The sequence below is a fragment of the Haemaphysalis longicornis genome, unplaced genomic scaffold, assembly GCF_048455015.1.
Source record: "Haemaphysalis longicornis isolate Haplotype H1 unplaced genomic scaffold, Haemaphysalis longicornis Haplotype H1 scaffold_6, whole genome shotgun sequence".
Lineage (NCBI taxonomy): Eukaryota > Metazoa > Arthropoda > Arachnida > Ixodida > Ixodidae > Haemaphysalis > Haemaphysalis longicornis.
Window position 1 is genome coordinate 47718235 of NW_027526407.1, and position 18406 is coordinate 47736640.

Below are 18406 nucleotides of genomic sequence, written 5' to 3' on the forward strand. Positions count from 1 at the left end.
TAGTGTGTACGCAGACAGGGCTGTGCTTGCTTTGAGCGATGGGTTTACTGCTATGGCACAGCCATACTGATGCGAACTTGGCCAGTCAGTGTAGTACACAATGGGTTTTCACAAAGGCACATTAAGCACCTTAAGAAAAGAAACGCTTCCTGTGGTCTGAATCTAATCTGGGCCCCTCGCTTTATGAAGCTGACGTCTATCTAATTGTGCCACTCCAACATCGTCGAAGCAGCTTGGATTTTAGACTTTGACTTTCACTTGGGTTGCATGGGGGAAAGTGTCGCGTTTTAGCCATCTTTCTGTTAAGAAATAGGCTTTGATTTCTCATGGTAATGTGTGCTGTAACCAACACGTCTGTCGACGCGGCCCGAGCTCAAGGCATCCTGGAATGAGGACGTCTCTCTCAAGCATTTTCTGGATTAATTAAAGTTTATTCTCTCTCTCTCTCTCTCTTCGTGTCTCGCTCCTTGCCCCAGGTGGAGTCATGCTTCAAGAGCCACAAGACGTACGTGTACGGCTGCCACTGCCTGGCCAACCTGTACTTCACCGAGGTGGCCCAGGACGGCACCCCGGGCCGCTGGGAGCTGGCGCGCACTGGCGTGCCCGTGCTCATCCTGGACAAGGGCGAGAGCCGGGCAAGGACGCGCCGCATGGTGCACGTGGTGCTCGCCGAGCGCGGCACGGGCTTCGCGCTCTGGAAGGACGTCATCGACAACCTGAGCAGCTACCAGAAGTCGGCTGTGACCTTCCACACGATGCATGTCTCGTCGGACCACCGCCGGATGGCGGGCCTCAGCTTCGACGTGCCGGACGCGGCCCAGGAGTTCTGGGACAAGGTCGAGGAGCTCATCTCGGACCCGCTGAACATCAGCCTCTCCGTTCCCAAGAGCAGCAAGAGTCTGAAGAAGAAGAACCGGCCGTCCAAGCCCAAACCGCTGCCTGGAAAGAGTGACATCTCGCTGCCTTGCTGCTTCCAGCATGTAACAAGCGTCGGGAGTGGGGACAAGGAGCGGTTCTACTCGCTGGCAACCCTGGGGCCTGAGTGCGAGATCGAGTAGGGTAAACCAAAAAGGGCCGATCCGGTTCTAGACCCTGGACGTTGCGAAGAAAGTGCATCAAACAGTGCTCCGAAGACTGCGTGCCAGGATTGCTTGCTTCACAGATGGCTCATCTATCGATGGACCCTACCGCCAACGAAATTTAAGAAGGGCGTGTATGGAACCTCGGTAATCTCTGCTGTAGGAGTGCCACACGACTTCATGAAACCCAAATGTGCGAATCCTGGCGAAAAAACTTCTTGTCTGGTTTTTACTTTTTTTTTTTGCTAACTTCCGCCGCTCATTGCGGGCACCCTGTTCAAGAGGTGCGTGTGTATCTGTGTAACGATGGTTGGACTGTGCTGTTCTGTGCTAAAAAACTGTGGGCTGTTTGCGGATCGAAGACACGGCTTCAACTGACAGTGAAGTGGATCTTCGAGCCTCGAAACGAACAAAGTCTTGTGTACATCATCTGTGCCTTCCACAACGTTTCTTGGAGTGATGTGTGCCGAAGCATTCAGCAGAGTCCTGATCCTTACACCCAAGTACAATGCTGTGACAGTGCCCCTGACTGGATATGAAAAATGTGACACGATTGTTTTATCTTTCAAACCCTTTTTACTCATTCAGCGTGATTTTAGCGCTTGTAACGTCTACTATTCTAAATGAAATACATCGCTTTAGTAATTGATGGTTAATGACTTGTTGGTGCTACGTACCAAGAAAGATCGGTATACTTGTTTTTTGTTTTTTTTTTAATTTGTGCTTGTGCTTTTGGCTGGCATACTTTCTTTGCTATGTCGCCTGCCCAGGTGATCCTTATCATCTTGTCTTCCAAGGCTGAACTGTCAACATTGAGGGCACTTAACCTCTTGTCTTATCTCAAAATTGCCTTAGCTCTCTTTCTAGGAGCTTGTAGAAAGAGGCTGTTTGCCTCGGACAGCAACCGTTTCCGTTGCGGCAGCCGAATGCAATTTGTCAGGGTGTCTTGCAACTGCACTGTGCCTTTTTGTGTTGACGATGTCATGATGGCGCCAATGCCTCTGAAAATGTCGCATTGGTAATTTCGTCATCCGCATTTTGATAGACAACTTGATTTTTAGTTTTGAATGTAAATTCAGACTGCGTGAGTTCACGTTGGTTTGACAGCTTATGACTTTTATGAGTCAACAATGCAACATCTAGAAAAAAAGGTCATGCCATGGGCGTCAGGATTTTATCAAAATACCTGCGATGACAGCATGCTCGCTTTACTTGGATCTTTCTCATGGCAACATGTTTTATGGGAGTACCCTTTGGGCTTGACGGCACATTGCCTGGGTGAGAACAAAGCAACACATTGATGAGACTCAAAAGGACTTAGCACGTTCATAAAGTGAGCCTGGCGTGTTGACTCGAACGAGCTTTTAAGCTTTTTAACACTCGACAAGTTATCTTTACTGACAACTGGGAGAAAATGTGTCCTGATGCTTGCAGTGCATCCTAGTATACCTGTTGTGTGCGTTGTTTGTGGATGTCTCATGGGGGAGTTAAGGGGTAGAACTGGTCGACCCTCTGGTAGCTCTCAATATACGTATATGATTACTTAGTTCTAATCTTTCTAGAGTGTTTAGTATCATGTTGCGTGTGTTTTATTCATTTCCTCTGGTCATGCTACATTGGCAGCCACGTTACGTTATTAATGTTGGCATAGTCTGTTTTTGTGCAATCTGGCGATTTCTTTTTCTCCGCGACAAAGTTGCTGAAGCCATTGAAGCTGGTTCAGAGAAGCATGGGTGTGATTTGCTTCTAGTTAGCAGCGTTTGTGAATGCAGCAGGCGTTTGTGTTAAGCCATGCATGCTAAAACATTCAGTGTTTGGCGTGGAGCTGGTAAGTGATGTTGCATTGAAAAGTTGACCGTCAATCAATGATTGTAAAAAAACTTTTAAGGCAACAAGCGTTTTTACGGAGTGCTTCAATGAGACCGCATGTTCAGTCAAATGTTAGCAGTTAGTTACAATCTGGAATACACCTTGGTTCTATTCTCAAAGAAAAGACAAAAAAATAGAAAGCCCTGTACTTTACAGATATTTGTGTTTCTCTCCTGGCACATGTCGTCATTTTAGAGAATGCTTCCGAACGAGAGAACCGGCATGACACACTATAGTAGCAATGTAGTAAGTCTCCTTATGGTGTACTAGCACTGCGTATCTTAGTTGTGGCTCAAAAGGCATGCGGTCAGAAGCAGACGTTTATTTTAAGCCAGGCTCAACTCAGCCGGGATTGACAGGGTGGTGTGTCTTCCATGATTTACCTTCGCACGCCAACACTCATCACATCGAACTCCGAAAAGAAACGCAGTTCTTGTGCTTGTGATGCCATTGCACATTTTGAGCTGTGACATCATGAGGGTTGTGCACAATGTTCATCCATCTTACTTGTAAATATGTGTGAAGTTAATAGCTCTGTTAGTAGAGATCATTTGTATCCTCCAACCTGGCATCACAATGATGTGAAAGCTCTTTTTTTTTATTGTAATGTGTAAATAAATCGGTTCCGTTCTGAACTGTCTGTCTTCACTCGACCCTTCTTCTCTAAAGATGTGAGCAGGTAAGTTGCACAGCAAAACGAGGCTGCTTCCTTTCTCACCTTTGCGTGTTTTCTTAAAGAAAATTACATTGCTCCGATGGCTTCGCAAAGAATGCTATAGCCACAGTTTTTAGCACAGGTGTGTTATTTCTCTGGCCAGGTCAGTTTTAGGTTTGATAATATAATGGAATTAGGGAATTACTTTGATCCACAGACTTCAGCCAGTCCTTCAATGCTTTGAAGGACCGTGGTTTGGCTAAGTGGGATTGGTGTCATGTTATAAACATTTCAACTTGAAGTAATGTTTGAAGTTGCCTATGAATGGAAACTGTGTACGTAATGCTCGTCTTAATGAAAAGAAGGAAGCTAAAGCAATATTCAAACAAGGGAGCCTTTCAGCGGAGCAATCCGAGGGAGATTGTGACGTCACCGCAGGCAGACCTCCGCTCGGCCAGCTCCTTCGGTTACACGGAGGTTGCGACTGTCTGACGGACATCCCTGCAGTCGCCAGTTTCTGCCGAAGAGCAGAGCTGTCGCAGCACCATCGATTCCGCGTCGGCGACAATTTCTGCTAACCCGCCGCCCCCCTAGATGCTGATCTCTCCAGCCGCGGGTAGAGAACGACGCTCGACGCAGTGGGTGGGGAGACGCGCGCTGGGAGCAGCCGGCCGGTCCGCCTACAGATATTAGGCTTAACACTCCGGCGGGAAAGTGATTGCCGCTCTCGTTAGCGGCGTAGATGATGATTTTGCCGTCACATTTGCCGCAATTTGAACTCAATTTGCCGTCACATCACTACCTCCTTTCTCGTATGTGCAGTTTTTTTCGCGCCTTGGGTCCCATTTAGGGAGCGATAACAACCTATCGCTCGAGCTACCTGAAACTGCGAATCCTGGCAAAAAAAAAACAGATTTAACGAAGCCACCGGAACCCGCCAATCATTGTGACCGCATACGTTAACGCAAATTGCGGGAAAATCCGAATGGGTCCAGGAAACATCGTAAAATCGAGGTTAAGCTGTATTTCTCTTGGTGGCATTAATTGTCGTAAAGGCAACCTTAACTGCCTTAGCTCCCCCGCTCGCACTCCTATACGTCCCCTCGATCTGTGATGCACTAACCGTGCTAATTGAACGTTCGATCGTTGTCTGCTTCGAGCTGCAATCCTGGCCGTCGAACCCTCGGAAGAATTAACTCAGGGAGGCCAAATACTAGTTCATTTATTTTGAGCTTGACACATTCTGTGCCAAAAAGCCTTTTTTCAGCCTGACCAAGGTTTCTCCAAGCTCGAAAAAGAGCAGCTATAGATAGACATGCCTTAACGACATCAGTCCTCGCACTCGCGGCAGCATCACGTGTGAAACACGAGACGACCAGAAATATATACCGCGCTTATTAGCGTGTTGCTCGGACAGCGAGCGCCCTGGCACACGTGCCGACGACGTCATGCTCTCCCGTATATGTATACGCCTGCTGCCGCCCTTGACTCATCTTTGGCCTTGGCCCGGCGCTCGAGGGCAAGATGTGAAATCTTTCCGTTTCCACGCTTCCCATTGCGCGCTAATTTTCGAGTCGTAGAGGGCGCCGTCGTGACCGCAAACACCGACGCGATTTTGCAACCTCTCAGACTGCAAGCAACACCCGTCCTTATTATCTCATTTTGTCACTCGCGACAACGCCGCACACGTCGTCAAATTTCGCTCGTACGCACGTGAAAAAACTCCCACCTCCCCTCGCGGGAACCCCTGTGTAGATGCGACGCATTGGCGGAGCGGCGAAGGGACCGCGTTTTATAGCGCGCATAACGTTGAGGGGATTGCGTAAGCCGGTCCCAGTCGACGACGACGTTGGCATACTTGTAAAGCGGCGTGGACTCTAGGTGTTTGAGCCAAGCGTGGATGTTGCTTCGCCGGAGAACGGCACACCGGTTATATGCGCAGCGCGCCCGAAGGAGAGGAAACCGCGGAAGAGAGAGTACTGCACATGCGCCGGCCCCAGCGCGTCTGCCGCGGCTATGACGCAACACAATCCACTTTAATCCAAGCCAATCCAATCCAATGCCCCTCGCGAGAGAGTGCTCGCTATCGGAGAGGAGAGGGGGTGAGCGGCGGAGAGCGCAGCTGGCGCGGCGAGGAGAATGGGGGAGGGGTGGACAACGCCGACAACAACGACGACGACGCCGGAGGGACAAGGCGAGTGAATCAGATGCTCTGCATCTAAAACACGCGAAGCTCAGAGGACGCTCAAAGCAGGCGGGCATACAATACGCTCAATTGCGGGACGAATTCCTGGTACGCCGCCCCAGTTATTGTACACCTAGCCAAGCGAAAAACATGTTGCCAAACTTGCACTTGGTACAACAGCAAATTTCAACGTCCTCCCCGCGACGCCATTATCAATCTTTTGATTGTAGTTGTCATTGAATCTCGTCTTAGTTATACAAAATATGTAAAAAGGTAATCATCACCAAGCCAAAAAATGAAAATGACGTTTCAGGAGCGCTACGGTTCCCTTGTTCACAATCTCGGTATATCTTGAACGCCCAACCTTGAAACATTTTTAAAAATCGACGTAAATGTAATTGAGTCGGGGCGTATACCCCGAAAGCAAAAAATCTTGTAACTTATCGAAGCAACTGGGTCAGGAGGCGCGCGTAGTGGTGAGATCGGGATTAATTACGACCACCTGGGGTGATCTAGACACACGAGTGCTTTCGCTTTTCGCTCCTTTCGGAAAAGCAGCCGCGGTGGCCAGGATAGAACCCACGCATGGGCTAGCAGCGCAACACCAGTGGCGTAACTAATGGGGGGGGGGGGGGGGAGGGGCAGGGGGGGTACAAGTGCCCCGGGCGCCACTTGGGAGGGGGCGCCGAGCCGAGCCTGCCCAACTTTGTGTCCGAGGGGGGATAAATGGCAGCGGGGCTATCTTTCAATAGCAGGGCGGCACAACTGCAGGAGTCACTGTTGCAGAGAGTTCTTGTTTGAGGTTATTGGTACGGCATTGTAACACAAGGATAGCGCTGCGGAAGACGAGGACGAAGAGAGGGGGACACACACGAGGCGGCGCCCCCCGCATCCCCCGGCAAAGCGCCCCGGGAGTGTCCCCCTCTCTTCGTTCTCGCCTTCCGCACAGCTATCCTTGTGTTACAATGCCGCTTTTCAACCAGTTAAACTGTTCTCCTTGTCGGGAAGCGCCGCACACATGGATGAATACTTGGGTACGCCCGGATGAGGGAGTTCGGGAGACAACACGGGATGATATCCAGTGTGCTTGCGTGCGTGCTGCTCGCATGTATTTTCATGTGTTCTCATTGTATTACAGCAGCTGTGAGAGGGGGGGGGGGGGGTACTTAAAATTTGCGCCCTTATATTTCGATTAGCCCTTTGCAGGTGTTCTTACAAGGCGAGCTGAACAACGTTCAAGGAATTGTACAGATCCTGGTATTTAAAAGTCGCGGTGCCTATAGTTGTCAAGTATGAGTTGGAGACGGAGTGCAAGGGTCAAAGCGGGAAAGCCAGTCAGTAGGTACCTTGAAGACATACTTCAAGCTTTCCTAATTATGGCAAATAACAACAAAGGAACGAGTGAAACGAGAAGTGATCGCACACTAGCGATTGCACCAGCGGATGTTAAGATGTGATGTTTTTATTTTGCTCGGCTTTTGCAACAAGATACTGGTTCGAATATATCCTGTTTAAAGGCTGCAAGACTCAACAATGAACCTTTACGAGGCTGCTAGACATGAATGCTTTTAGAGAACAGTGTCGTGACGAAAAGGAAAGGCTGTTGAGTGAGTCATTCGATGAAGAGCTTAGTGTCTGCGAGTCGTGGGATGTCAATGGTGAAAGGCGTTCAAGACGAAAAAAACAAAACAAACGGATGGCTGGTGAAAAGTGGAAAGGAGAGGCGTGAACGGCTAAGCAGAAAATACTAAGGGTCATGAAATCCACATTCGACCGTCTTCATTGTGAAATGGATGAGAGGTTTACTCGCCTGCAGGATACCGATGCCAAGTTTGGTTTTCTCCTGGACATAAGCAAGCTGCGCTAGGGTGAGGACGAGAACGAACTAAAAACAAATTGTTACACATTTGACGAGTTTTATCGTTCCGACGGTAGCGCACAGGACCTCTATGAAGAGCCTTTAGATTGCACACTGCTGTTTTCACGGCGTGTTGACCTGAGTTTATCAAAACCTGAACTTCTGAAATTTATCGTACAGTATGGGGAATACAATGTATTTCCCAACCTTCGCGTCGCGATTCAGATAAAGGTAGCCATAGCCGTTTCCATATCGCTGGCTGTGAAAAGTCCTTCAGCAAGCTAAATTTAATACTTTCCTATTTACGGGCCACAAGGGCCCACGACAGACTTTATTATGTTGCTCTGCTGAGTGTGGAAAGAGAAGTAACTGTAAAAACAAAACTTTGATGATATTATAGAACAGTTTTATTTATCGAAAGCAAGAAAAGTGCTGCTCTAGTTGTTACAGAGTGCCGTAATGTATAGTATTTTTCATATTTGTGTTGTTAGTAGCCAAATTATCCAATTAAAGCGTTTAAAACTCAAAAAATGCATTTTTCGACAACTTGTTCATGATGAACATCAGCAATGGCGTCACACAGGGATTTATACACCCCCCCCCCCCTAACACCCCCCCAGAAGGACTGCGACACCCCCCCAAAAAGATTCCACAACCACAAGCACCCTGCCTAGGGATTTATGCAACACCCCCCCGAACATCCCACCGACACCCCCCCAAAATCGAAATTCTGCATAAACTCCTGGCGTCACAAGAGGCGATGATACGCTACCAGGAGACAACAGTGATTGCAGGAACGAGTTTTTGAATGCTTCATTAGAACTGATAACAAAATGTGGGCACACTATGCAGATTTGAAGTATGATTAAATATTCTGAGCAATCCGTTTAACGGTAAGGCAGCGAAAAACGATAACAACTGTGTACATGCGTATTTGGTCGTTTTCTTCTGTGTGTTCGTACATAATTTATGAGCGTCGCCTTATTCGTGTCATGCGAGGCCATAACAGCTGACCAGCAAGCTCCGTTTCTTCTTTCGCTTTTTTTTTTCTACGCACTGTCAAGAATTACCTCCGAGGGATCCCGAAATTGAAAACAAAAGTTTTTTTTTCCTACGGAACTTTCAGCCAGTGTCTACAGTTACGTTCGACGGAACCCGAAATTGCAAATTAAAGTCACATTCGACGTAACTTCGACAGAATGATTTAAGTTACGTCCGGCCTATATTTCAGAGTAAAAAATCAGAGTGCGAGATACAAATTAAAACGAGCACATCGGCCGTACGGAACACTACATATACGCGACACGGAATTTCACAAAGGAGCAGAGGACGCCGCACCTGCAGTCGGCGCCCGATAGAAAGGGAGGGGCGGCAGTGTCGTACCATTACCTCCCAGACAGTAATGGACGTACACCTTCCTCTCAAAGAGGAACTAATGGTCATTCTTCGTTTCTTTCAAAGTTTCAAACGAGTTCCCGTTGCAAGTTCATTGCGAAAGGAACGCGTTCCAGTTATATTTCCAACACTGAAACTTGTCGCTACATTGACGTTACATTTCATTTTTCTTTATTAAAATGTAGTGCCAGATAATCCTGAGGCGAAATCAAGTGAGCAATTCAAAACTAACATCGAACTACGTATATTATACGAACATAAACACCTCCAGAAGAGATTATCTGGCGATAAAAACAAAATCAACGCTCCCAATTTTTTGAGGGAGCACCCGACATGCTCCAGACATGTCTAACTGCAACTTCCTATGCGGCATGCCGGTGTGGGGGAAGGAAACTCCAGGAGGGACCGTCACGGGGCAAGCTTGAAGCCTGCCCAGCTCCCCGTTGTGTGGCCTAGTCATAAAAATATAACAGAGAACTCACGAAAAAAAAGAGCACCATAGTCAAGTGACAGGCAAGCGGTAGTTTTTTGCGCCTCAGACGGTCGCCAATCATGAACTGTATATTACGCGCCGCGTACGTGCCACTTCTATGCCGTGTGCGGTGCGCGCCGCGTGGCTTGTAAATCCGAGACGCACAGATGAAGATGCCGAGGAAGTGGTCGTATGCACCTGTCAAATACTTTCGCACCGCGCCTTGGCCACAAAGTGTCGTGTGCCGACGCATTCTAAAGTAATGACAGAGGAGTACATCCGGGCCTTTCATATTGATTTGATTTCACAAAACACACCATACTTGTATCGATTGCTCTATATGCACTGGATGCAATAGCGCCTTTTTTTAACTGTTTCTGCCCAGGTCATCTTCTAGGTAACTAACCTTCGATCAGACAGTCCTGAACTCACCGCAGTTTGTCCCAGCCGCAATCCGGCATTGGTTTTTCACATATATTCCTATGGCGCGTGTCGGGCGCTTCGACGCACGAACTGGCGCGGGCCCGGGGGCGAGAAGCGCGGAATGGAAAGCACGTGTTGCGCGGCGCTTTCGAACACCGCGCATTCCGACAAAGGCCGCGCCTGCTCGCACCGAATGTCCTAACCGCCACCACATGGGATGACCACCGACGAAGACGACTGGCTTTTAAATGCAGGGCATTTCAGTAACTCACGATGTCACCCGCGTTGTCCCGTCGTAGTCCGCACCGTCGTTGTCCGCACCCCTCCCCCTACACTATATAAAAGAAAATACTATCCGGCGCCCGGTTTCGATCCCTCGACCCTGCGGGCGGAACGCAATGTACATGGGGCTCTACCCACTGCGCCACAAAGCCGACACAGAATGGGACGCTACGAACGCGCCTTATATCGTTGACTCATTCAAATTACTGCTGACGAGCGCTCTCTCGTCAGCAGTTGCCACAAGTGCAACAACATTAACGTAACGCTAACTACTTAACGTCGTGCGCCCCCGGAAATGCTCTGCATTTGATCGTCCCCCTCGCGAGGGGGATGTTTCACTGCGTCTTCTCTCGGTCGCGGGACCCGTGGCGCCATCTGGCGGAGGCGCGGCACAACTCGTAGCACTTTGAAAAGATGCGGCGCCAGCCAGCTGTGTGTGTGCGTGCCGCACTTGTACAAATGGCGAGTGCATTGGCTGTCCACAGAGCAAAGCATTCGTGCAAGTAAGCCGTTGCAGTCAGTCAGTCAGTCAGTCAGTCAGTCAGTCAGTCAGTCAGTTAGTTAGTTAGTTAGTTTTTCCTTCTTCCCCGGTTCTCAGCGGCAGGAGGAAGGGAAGATGAGACAAGAGAGACGCGGTCCGGGTGCAGGAGAGCTCGGCCCGTCGTCTTCGGGCTCCGCGCGAGTACTGTTTTTTGTCGCCCGCTGGGCTGTAAATAAATGTACAGTTTTTGTATCGGAGGCTGAGTTTGTCGGTTGAAGATACCCGGGGTGAGATCCTCAGCGCTACTGCGGCTTGGAGGAGAAGCCCCGGGGAAAAGAACATCACGAAGATAACCAATGCTCGTGTCCCACTGGCGTCTGCATCCACCGTTGCGACAAGGCCGTGCGCATTAGGTGCAGCCTGCCGGCCGGTGCGGCCCGCTGCGGGGTTTTTCTTCTGCCTTTGACCTTTGAGGAAGCGCGTTCCGCGGAAGGGCGGGAAAATTTGGCAGCCTATAGGAACAGCAACACAGCAGCGGTCTGTGGCTTTTGGCAGAGAGTTTTAGCAGTCCGCCTGTTCCGTCGTTTACGTAGGCAGCGTGTTTACTGGGACCTGACTACGCCTGCGCGCGCGAAAGGGCGAGGAGGCGCACCCCATCGTGACGAATGCACGGGCATGGCGAGGGCTGGACCGCGGAACTGATCCCCTACCGCGACGAATGCCCAAGTGCCCAGACCGGTCCCGGTAAACACGGTAACCATGCACGTACAACACGGAGCATACGGACTGCTGACAGCGAGCGAGTTACGACAAGGCGAGCCCCTACCGTGACTGGCGCGCTTCTTGCGTGCCAGTACCGTCCATAGTTGAGACGACGAGGAGCCAGCGACAAGCTGTCCTATACTTGATGAGATGAAGAGCATATGGTTACAAGGGTTGCGAAAAAGGTTCCAATTATGCAGCCGCACCGGCACCAGAACAGCAGTTCGAGTTCTGCCAAAAAATTGGCCTGTTATCTGCATACTCTACAAATGACGTCGAAACACATCGCGCTTTTGCCATCGCTGCCTACTCGTAACGCTTCCTCTCTCCTCCCCCTCCAACCACTCATGATCCCCACCTCACATCTTCGTCTGATGACACCTCGTCTCCTATTTTTCAGTGCTCCTAGGATACCCCTCACCCGCAGTGCAGCGACTCCTCTTCCCTAGATCTTCCGCGTTCCTAAACTTCTCACACTCGTATATGCATGCCTGCCTTTTCTACCCCAGTCTCCCCTGAACATCTATCTCCTACACCTATCCTCTTCCTAACGCCTTTACCTTTAACCCCTCATCCTTCCCTCCTCCATATCCCTCATGTATACCCCTCACGCTCCCTTTTACCCATCACGTGGAGAAAAGGCCACGGTACAACATCACACGTGGGCCTGTCCACGTGATCTCCTCCCCAATATCAAATCTTCGGAGCTCTGAGAGGCTGCGAATTCGAATTCGCACCCCCCCCCCCCTAGAATTTTCTTCCCTATCGCGTAAGCGAGTGCCAGTGCTCTTTTTGGCAAAACATTTGCCTTCCATTAACCCATCACCCCCTCCTGATAAAATTCTGGTTACGGCCCTGACACCGAAAACAAACAAGAAAGCAAGTTTGTAGGCGCCACAGTTAGGCACAGGTGGGGCTTACTACCACTAACATTTCTGGCTGTTCGGTGTGACAGAGGCGAACGAAGAACGGTCAGACAAAACCACGCAGGAAACTAACGATGCTCTTATGGCGAGTCTTCCTTTTTTTTCAGCAGAATACGCTCCGCGGCAAAGCCAACCTTCTGTGACGCAAGCTGGTCAGCTTGCAGTATGGTGGCGGCATCTAGAGCCAAAGCGTCAAAATGCAAAACACACTTCGTTTAGTTGACGCTAGATGACGCAAGCTCTGCAACCACTCACTAGTGTCCTCTTCTTAGTTTTTACATTTTCATCAACAAAATCTCTTTATTAGCTTACAAATAAAATGCCACATAAAATATAACGCGATGTAACGCAAAACGTGGCACAGTAGAATAGGAGTTAAATGTGCTAAGCGTGATACATGCGTGTTTGCCATAAGTTGACACACATAGCTAACATTTAAACATTACGCATCTTAATAAATACATTTTTAAACAAAGTGGCAATACATAGCATAAGAGCGAGCCAAATCGACAAAATTTACTACCAAACACCATCATATCCAGAATAACGAAACCGAAACTGTTTTTCGAACTAAGAAGACGGAAAGCAGCTCTCGCCATCTGTCGGTCAATCACGCGCTTCACGTCGTGTGGGGCACAAAGTTGCTCGGGTGTCAGGTGTTTACACGACAGTGTGCCGCTCTTTTTTCGTGCGTATCTGCACCTCGGAAATACTTTCAGCGATGGACACCGCCAGGTAAATCACCTTTTCTTCCTTCTGCGCCCCTTTTCAAACCGCGCACAACTCAGCGACGCCGCTAACCGTCGCAGAACGCTGCGTTTCAAACGCGGGTCGGGGTCGGTCGGCCTCTCTCTGTGTGGGATGCCCGTTCTCACGGCCTGTGTTTGGTAGCGCAGCGCCCGGAGCTCTCGTTCACGGCTCCGTCGCGTCCGTGCCTATTTTTGCTTTAAGCCTAATGTGCCCGGCGATTAGCCGGAGGTGGCAACGGCTGTGTTACGACGAGGAAATAGCCGTTACGTAACTCGAAAGTCCACGCCCTTCAAGGAGTAGTCGTCGGGTCTCGGAGCGACGAGCAGTCGCGAACGGCTGACGCATGGTTTGATGACCCCTCGAGCTAGTCGAACGCTTCGCGTTCAGCCCCTTCAGTGCCATTTCCGTTTTTTTTTCTGTGAAAATTAGAGCTTCACACCCCGCACGTGCCGTGCGGATGCGGTAACCGGAGCGTTTGTGTATACGCGGAGACCCTTCGTGGCAGGCTTCGAGCGAGGTGGCTCGGTCGGGGGCGACTTGGGGTGTGTGTGTGTGGAGTGGTGGGTGCGTACGGTGGAGGGTTTCTGGGGAGGAAATTGAAACCAGCCGAACTGTGATCGACACAAGACAAACTGCAGCTGGGTTTCCGCCCGTGCTTGCGCGTGTCATACTCCTAACGGCGCCTGGAATCGTTCACACGGGCACGATCGTGAACGAGCATGTCGGCATCGTTTGGCGGACCTCTCCGGCGAGCTCTTTTCCGTCGACCCCACGCGCGACGCTTGGTTGGGTACCATTAGTACCGGGACTTCTTCTCTCTCGGTTTTGCGTTTTTGCTGTAGTTGTCGCTCGCTCATTTTTTCCCGGAGAGGAAGCTGGCGCTTTAAGAACGCCGTGTCGGTTTTGTTGTTTTGTCCCGAGCCTGGCCGATCATTGATCCGGTGATTGTCTTCCTGTCGGCCGCGACGGCTTCGCCCCCCGAGTTCTCAGAGTCGACAAATTGTCGTCTGCTAGTCGTCGCCGTGAACGAGTGCGAACGCTAGAACATCCGCCCGTTCAAACAGGCGTGAAGCTCGCAGTCAATGGCCCCGAAGCAGCAGGGAAGGCGACCCGCGGTTTAGCCGATATGCATTCAGCCTGAGCGCTTTTGTGTTTCTCGAAGTTCACGTCGATTCATAAGATCTGTTTTATTTGTCGTTTTCAAACTGCTCTAGACGAGCTCCGCACTGGTTTTCTTTTTTTCGTCGGTAGAGTTTTTGTTGCGAAAGCAATTTTGGTCCGCCCACGATACTGGACAGGCTATTAGATAGGACACCGACAGTTCCACTTTCTGGGCGTACACAAGCTTTCGCGCATCTGCAGGCGCTGTCGTTATTTCACTGAACTGAAATCTGAAGCCGAGATGCCACAATAACAGCAAAAAAAGTCTGTTTCTTCTTTGGGCTTGTTAGAATTGACTCGTGAGCAACTAACCACCCCAAAAAATTCCGGGCCCTGCTTGGGTTTCAAACCTATCGGTCTTGGAAGTGTCGGATGGACCTTGGAAGCGAAAGAAACGCTTTGGCGTGCTCGTGGTAATGCTAGTAAAATACTACGGCTGAGTGCGAGCCACTCCAAACACAATCAGATGTTCTTGACCGGGAGACGGCGAATGCGACGCATGAGCGCTGTCGGGACGGCTTAGTACTACCTCAGGCGGTGCGTTGCGTCACACGTGCTGTCTCGTGCTTGTCGCGCAGCCCTCGTGATTCGATTCGAGTTGGGAAAGGCCATTCTTCGTTTTCGTGACAGTACGTTGCGACGCAAAAGGGCAAATTCGTGCGTAGAACCGTGTCCGAGTTGCGTTGACAAAGTGTGCGGGATCTTCCGTGCGACGCGGGAAGTTGCGAAAAAGAAAGAAACCGCTTTTACCGTTATAACAGTGAGCATTTTTTTGCCCTATGCGCAATTCATCTGAGCCAGGTTTTATGTTGCTAACGAGATGTGCTAACACTGCCGCCGAGTGGTTGAGTCGAACTCGCGACCTTCTTGATATCTTCGGGTGCTGCGAAGGCTACTGAACGGAGCGCGTAGCGTTACGTGATTAGTCCACGCGGAAGCGATTCAAATTTCCTGGTCGTCCCGTATTCAGTTCCTTGCCATTAGCCGTTTGACCCCGCGCACGTTAAATCCGTCTTTTTTGGTAGTAAAATAAATGATAACACCAGTTGGCCCCTTTTTTTGGCTGCGCAGATTTTGCGCGCAATTCTTCTTGTCATCCGTGTTCGTCGTTGACAGACAGGTCTGCGCTTTGGTTAAAAAAAAAGAGGCGAACAGCTACCTCGTACGAACAGAGGCGTTTGCAAAAGCGCTGATTTACAGAAAGCCCCAGGACGTTCACCTGCTCGTTTTCTTTTGTGAGCGCTCTTATCTATTGTTTTTACTCTTATCGAACACGCTCGCTGTTGGAAGGTCAACGTCTAGTAATTTCCGTGCGCAAAACGTCCGCTACCGTGTCGTTGACAATCTAGAGCCACAGGGCTTGCTTTCGTTTTCAGTATCAACTACAGGAACCAATCCATATTGGTTTCCAGAGGAGGGAGGGGGGGGGGGGGGGGGGACTTACAGCCGCTTTTACCGAGGGTTTTTCCCGCCACAAAAACGAAAAGCTTGACTCATTTAGCTGCTAACAAAGCGAACTGCCGATCGAACAGGAGTAGCGTCCCAGGTGAAAATAATACTTTTTCCAGCTGAATTATTGAACTGGAAATTTCTTCTAGCTATAAATAGGCAGAATTTCTAGATAGAAATTCAGTTTCTAGCTCATTTCTAGCTGGATTGAGATTTTTTTGCCCGGCTGGCAGCTATTGGCGGTGAGCGCGACCACGGGCGGCGCTGCGACGCGCGCCTCCGTGACGTCAGCTTAGGGACTCTCGCATTTGTCGTCTGCTTCACTCGGGCTCGCTCTCCCGGCTGTTTATTTGCGCTCGGTTGCCGTCTGATGCTTGTCCGCACTAGATTTTGCGTATGCATAACTTTTTATCATAACAAAACCTTTCAAATCGCATACACCAGCTGAAGGCATTATTTAAAGTATAGTTTTTGATACCGCTCCGGAAGAAACATTACCGGTGCCGCCCCAGTTTTTGCGAAGCCGGCCCGGTGCGGAGCGTGAAGAGTCGGAGTGAGCGTAAGCTTCAGTTTTCAGCAATCTTTAAAGCAAAGGGAGCCGGCAACAGCGAAAATGCAAGACCAAAACAAATACCAAGCCTTCGGGGCTGTCGGATTTGGCAGAAGCATTACGATATCCGGTAATCATATGTAAGGGAAAACAGTTTTTGCCACCTCGCCGAACGATCGAAAGCATTATATCACATCACTTTACGTTGTAATAGCTTGAAATTATGCCGACATGCACTATGGGCCGCAAAAACTGTAGGTTGAGTTCCAAATAACCCACTGTGTGTATATGCGCATGATGGTTTTATACCAGGCTTCTAACCAGTATGGATCCGGTTTATTGAGCAAAACGAGTCGCGTCTACGGTTAAGATACAGTAACACTGTTTGTTCAGACCTAGAGGGATATTTCAGTACATTCCCCACAGCCACATCGCCACAATATTCAGATATGCGTCATAAGAAAACTGCGCTCAAGAGGAGGAGGAGAAGGAGGAGGAGAAACTTTGTTTGACAGTAAAATCGAATTGATTAGTGGGCCGGGTCCTCAGTACAGGACAAGAGAGTAATTTCTTCGATTCAATGAACGCCATCCCGAGTAAACCATGATGTGTTCTTTACGCCTGGAAGGGGTGGCTACCAATAAAGAGCTGTTTGGAAATATTCATCGCTTTCGATTCATGTAATATATGCACGTATACTATTTATTGCGTTCGTTAGCTAAAATATCACACCTTCAACACCGTAATCATGTCATAATTGTTTGGGTTGAGAGTAAACTCGTTATGATAACGATGGTTACGGTAGAAATTCGCAGCACAAACGCCGCCTTCGAGTACTCTGGACAACGTACGTTGTCTGTAGCGCGATCGCGGTAGCATAGCACGAACCTTCTCATTCTATTTGCATGTGAATAAACAACGGACGCTGCGAATATACATCTTCTTGCACGCAACCATAACGAAAGCGAATTTGTGAAGAAGTGAATGTATGTTATATCACCCTCAAGAAAATATCCACACGATCTTTGTGGTCCTCCCAAATATCCCAAAACCTACTACTAATAAGACGTCAGTGATGGTGCGGAATATTTAATGCTTTGGGCACAGAAAAAAAAAAAGAACATCAACTCGATACTAGTCAACAACGAAGGAATAGAAGACAACCGCTTTGTTTCCTGCTATGCAATGCGCGTGTAGGGGCACTTTCCTTGGCACGTTGTATTGGACTGTTCAGTCTTCATAAGAGCATCCCAAAAATACTGTATGCAAGCCTACGCGTTTTGAATATTTATTCGGGAGCTCTGAGCGCTGAACCTCGCGTATAAGCTAGAAAGGACAAGTTACGCACGATCTTCTGACCGATGCTCTGAAGAAAGTTGTTCTCTCTCTCCTCGTGTGTAGCAAACTTGTGGGAGATACAGCTTGAAATTATTCATGTGTCAGAAGCTGGTAAAAATACCTGAGTTACTAGAAATACACTTTTTGATGCACTAAAGCAACAAAGCGGGCGATTTCTAGCACAGGCGCTGCTGCCCCTCACAAGCGGAGTGTAGCAGACGACAGCGGAGCGAGTCCCTAAGCCGACGTCAGAGCCAGGGGGCGCCACTCAAACATCTCACCGCCAATTACTTGCAGCTAGCATTTGTCAGGCCAGCTTGGAGGGAAAAACCTGCAAGTTGGAAATAATCGTCTCTAGCTAGACTAATAATTTTTCTAGTTAAAAGCTGTCAATTCCAGCTGAAATCTATAAATCTAGTCAGAAATGAAGCTGGAAGTTATGATTTCTTGCTATAAATGCTCTTTCCGTTTTCACGGGGGGTGAAGTCATTTTTCGGTGTGCAGACGATGTGCATCGTGAAATCGTGCTGGCCTCATCTTTCTGGGCTAGCAACGATCTGAAGGTCTCACCTTACGTGTCCGCTTATTATTCTCATTCACGAAAAGAAAAGATAATTGGGAAAACTGCGAGCCCATTTTTTTTTTTTTGAAGGCCTCGGCGGACTCTGCCTCGGCTTACGTCCGTTCTCGTTATTCTTCTCATTCTCGAAAAGAAAATGAGGTTGGGTAACTGCACTAGAGTGAACTAGAATAATAGTTCACGCTAACTGC

The 18406-nt window shown here is 49.2% G+C and overlaps 2 protein-coding genes across 4 annotated transcripts in view; both read left to right on the forward strand.

Moving 5' to 3' along the window:
* Mesr3 (misexpression suppressor of ras 3) overlaps positions 1 to 3583 on the forward strand; it is a 126848-nt gene extending 123265 nt beyond the window's left edge. For all 3 annotated transcript variants that reach the window (XM_077674187.1, XM_077674188.1, XM_077674186.1), the window contains one exon: positions 477 to 3583. In XM_077674187.1, the coding sequence (XP_077530313.1) occupies positions 477 to 1058 (582 nt within the window). In that variant the 3' untranslated portion in view covers positions 1059 to 3583. The remainder of the gene's footprint in view (positions 1 to 476) is intronic.
* Positions 3584 to 12996: 9413 nt separating this feature from the next.
* Positions 12997 to 18406, forward strand: part of Mical (Molecule interacting with CasL) — a 72409-nt gene continuing 66999 nt past the window's right edge. The window contains exon 1 of the mRNA XM_077674189.1: positions 12997 to 13122. The gene's annotated coding sequence lies outside the window, so the exon portion shown is untranslated. The remainder of the gene's footprint in view (positions 13123 to 18406) is intronic.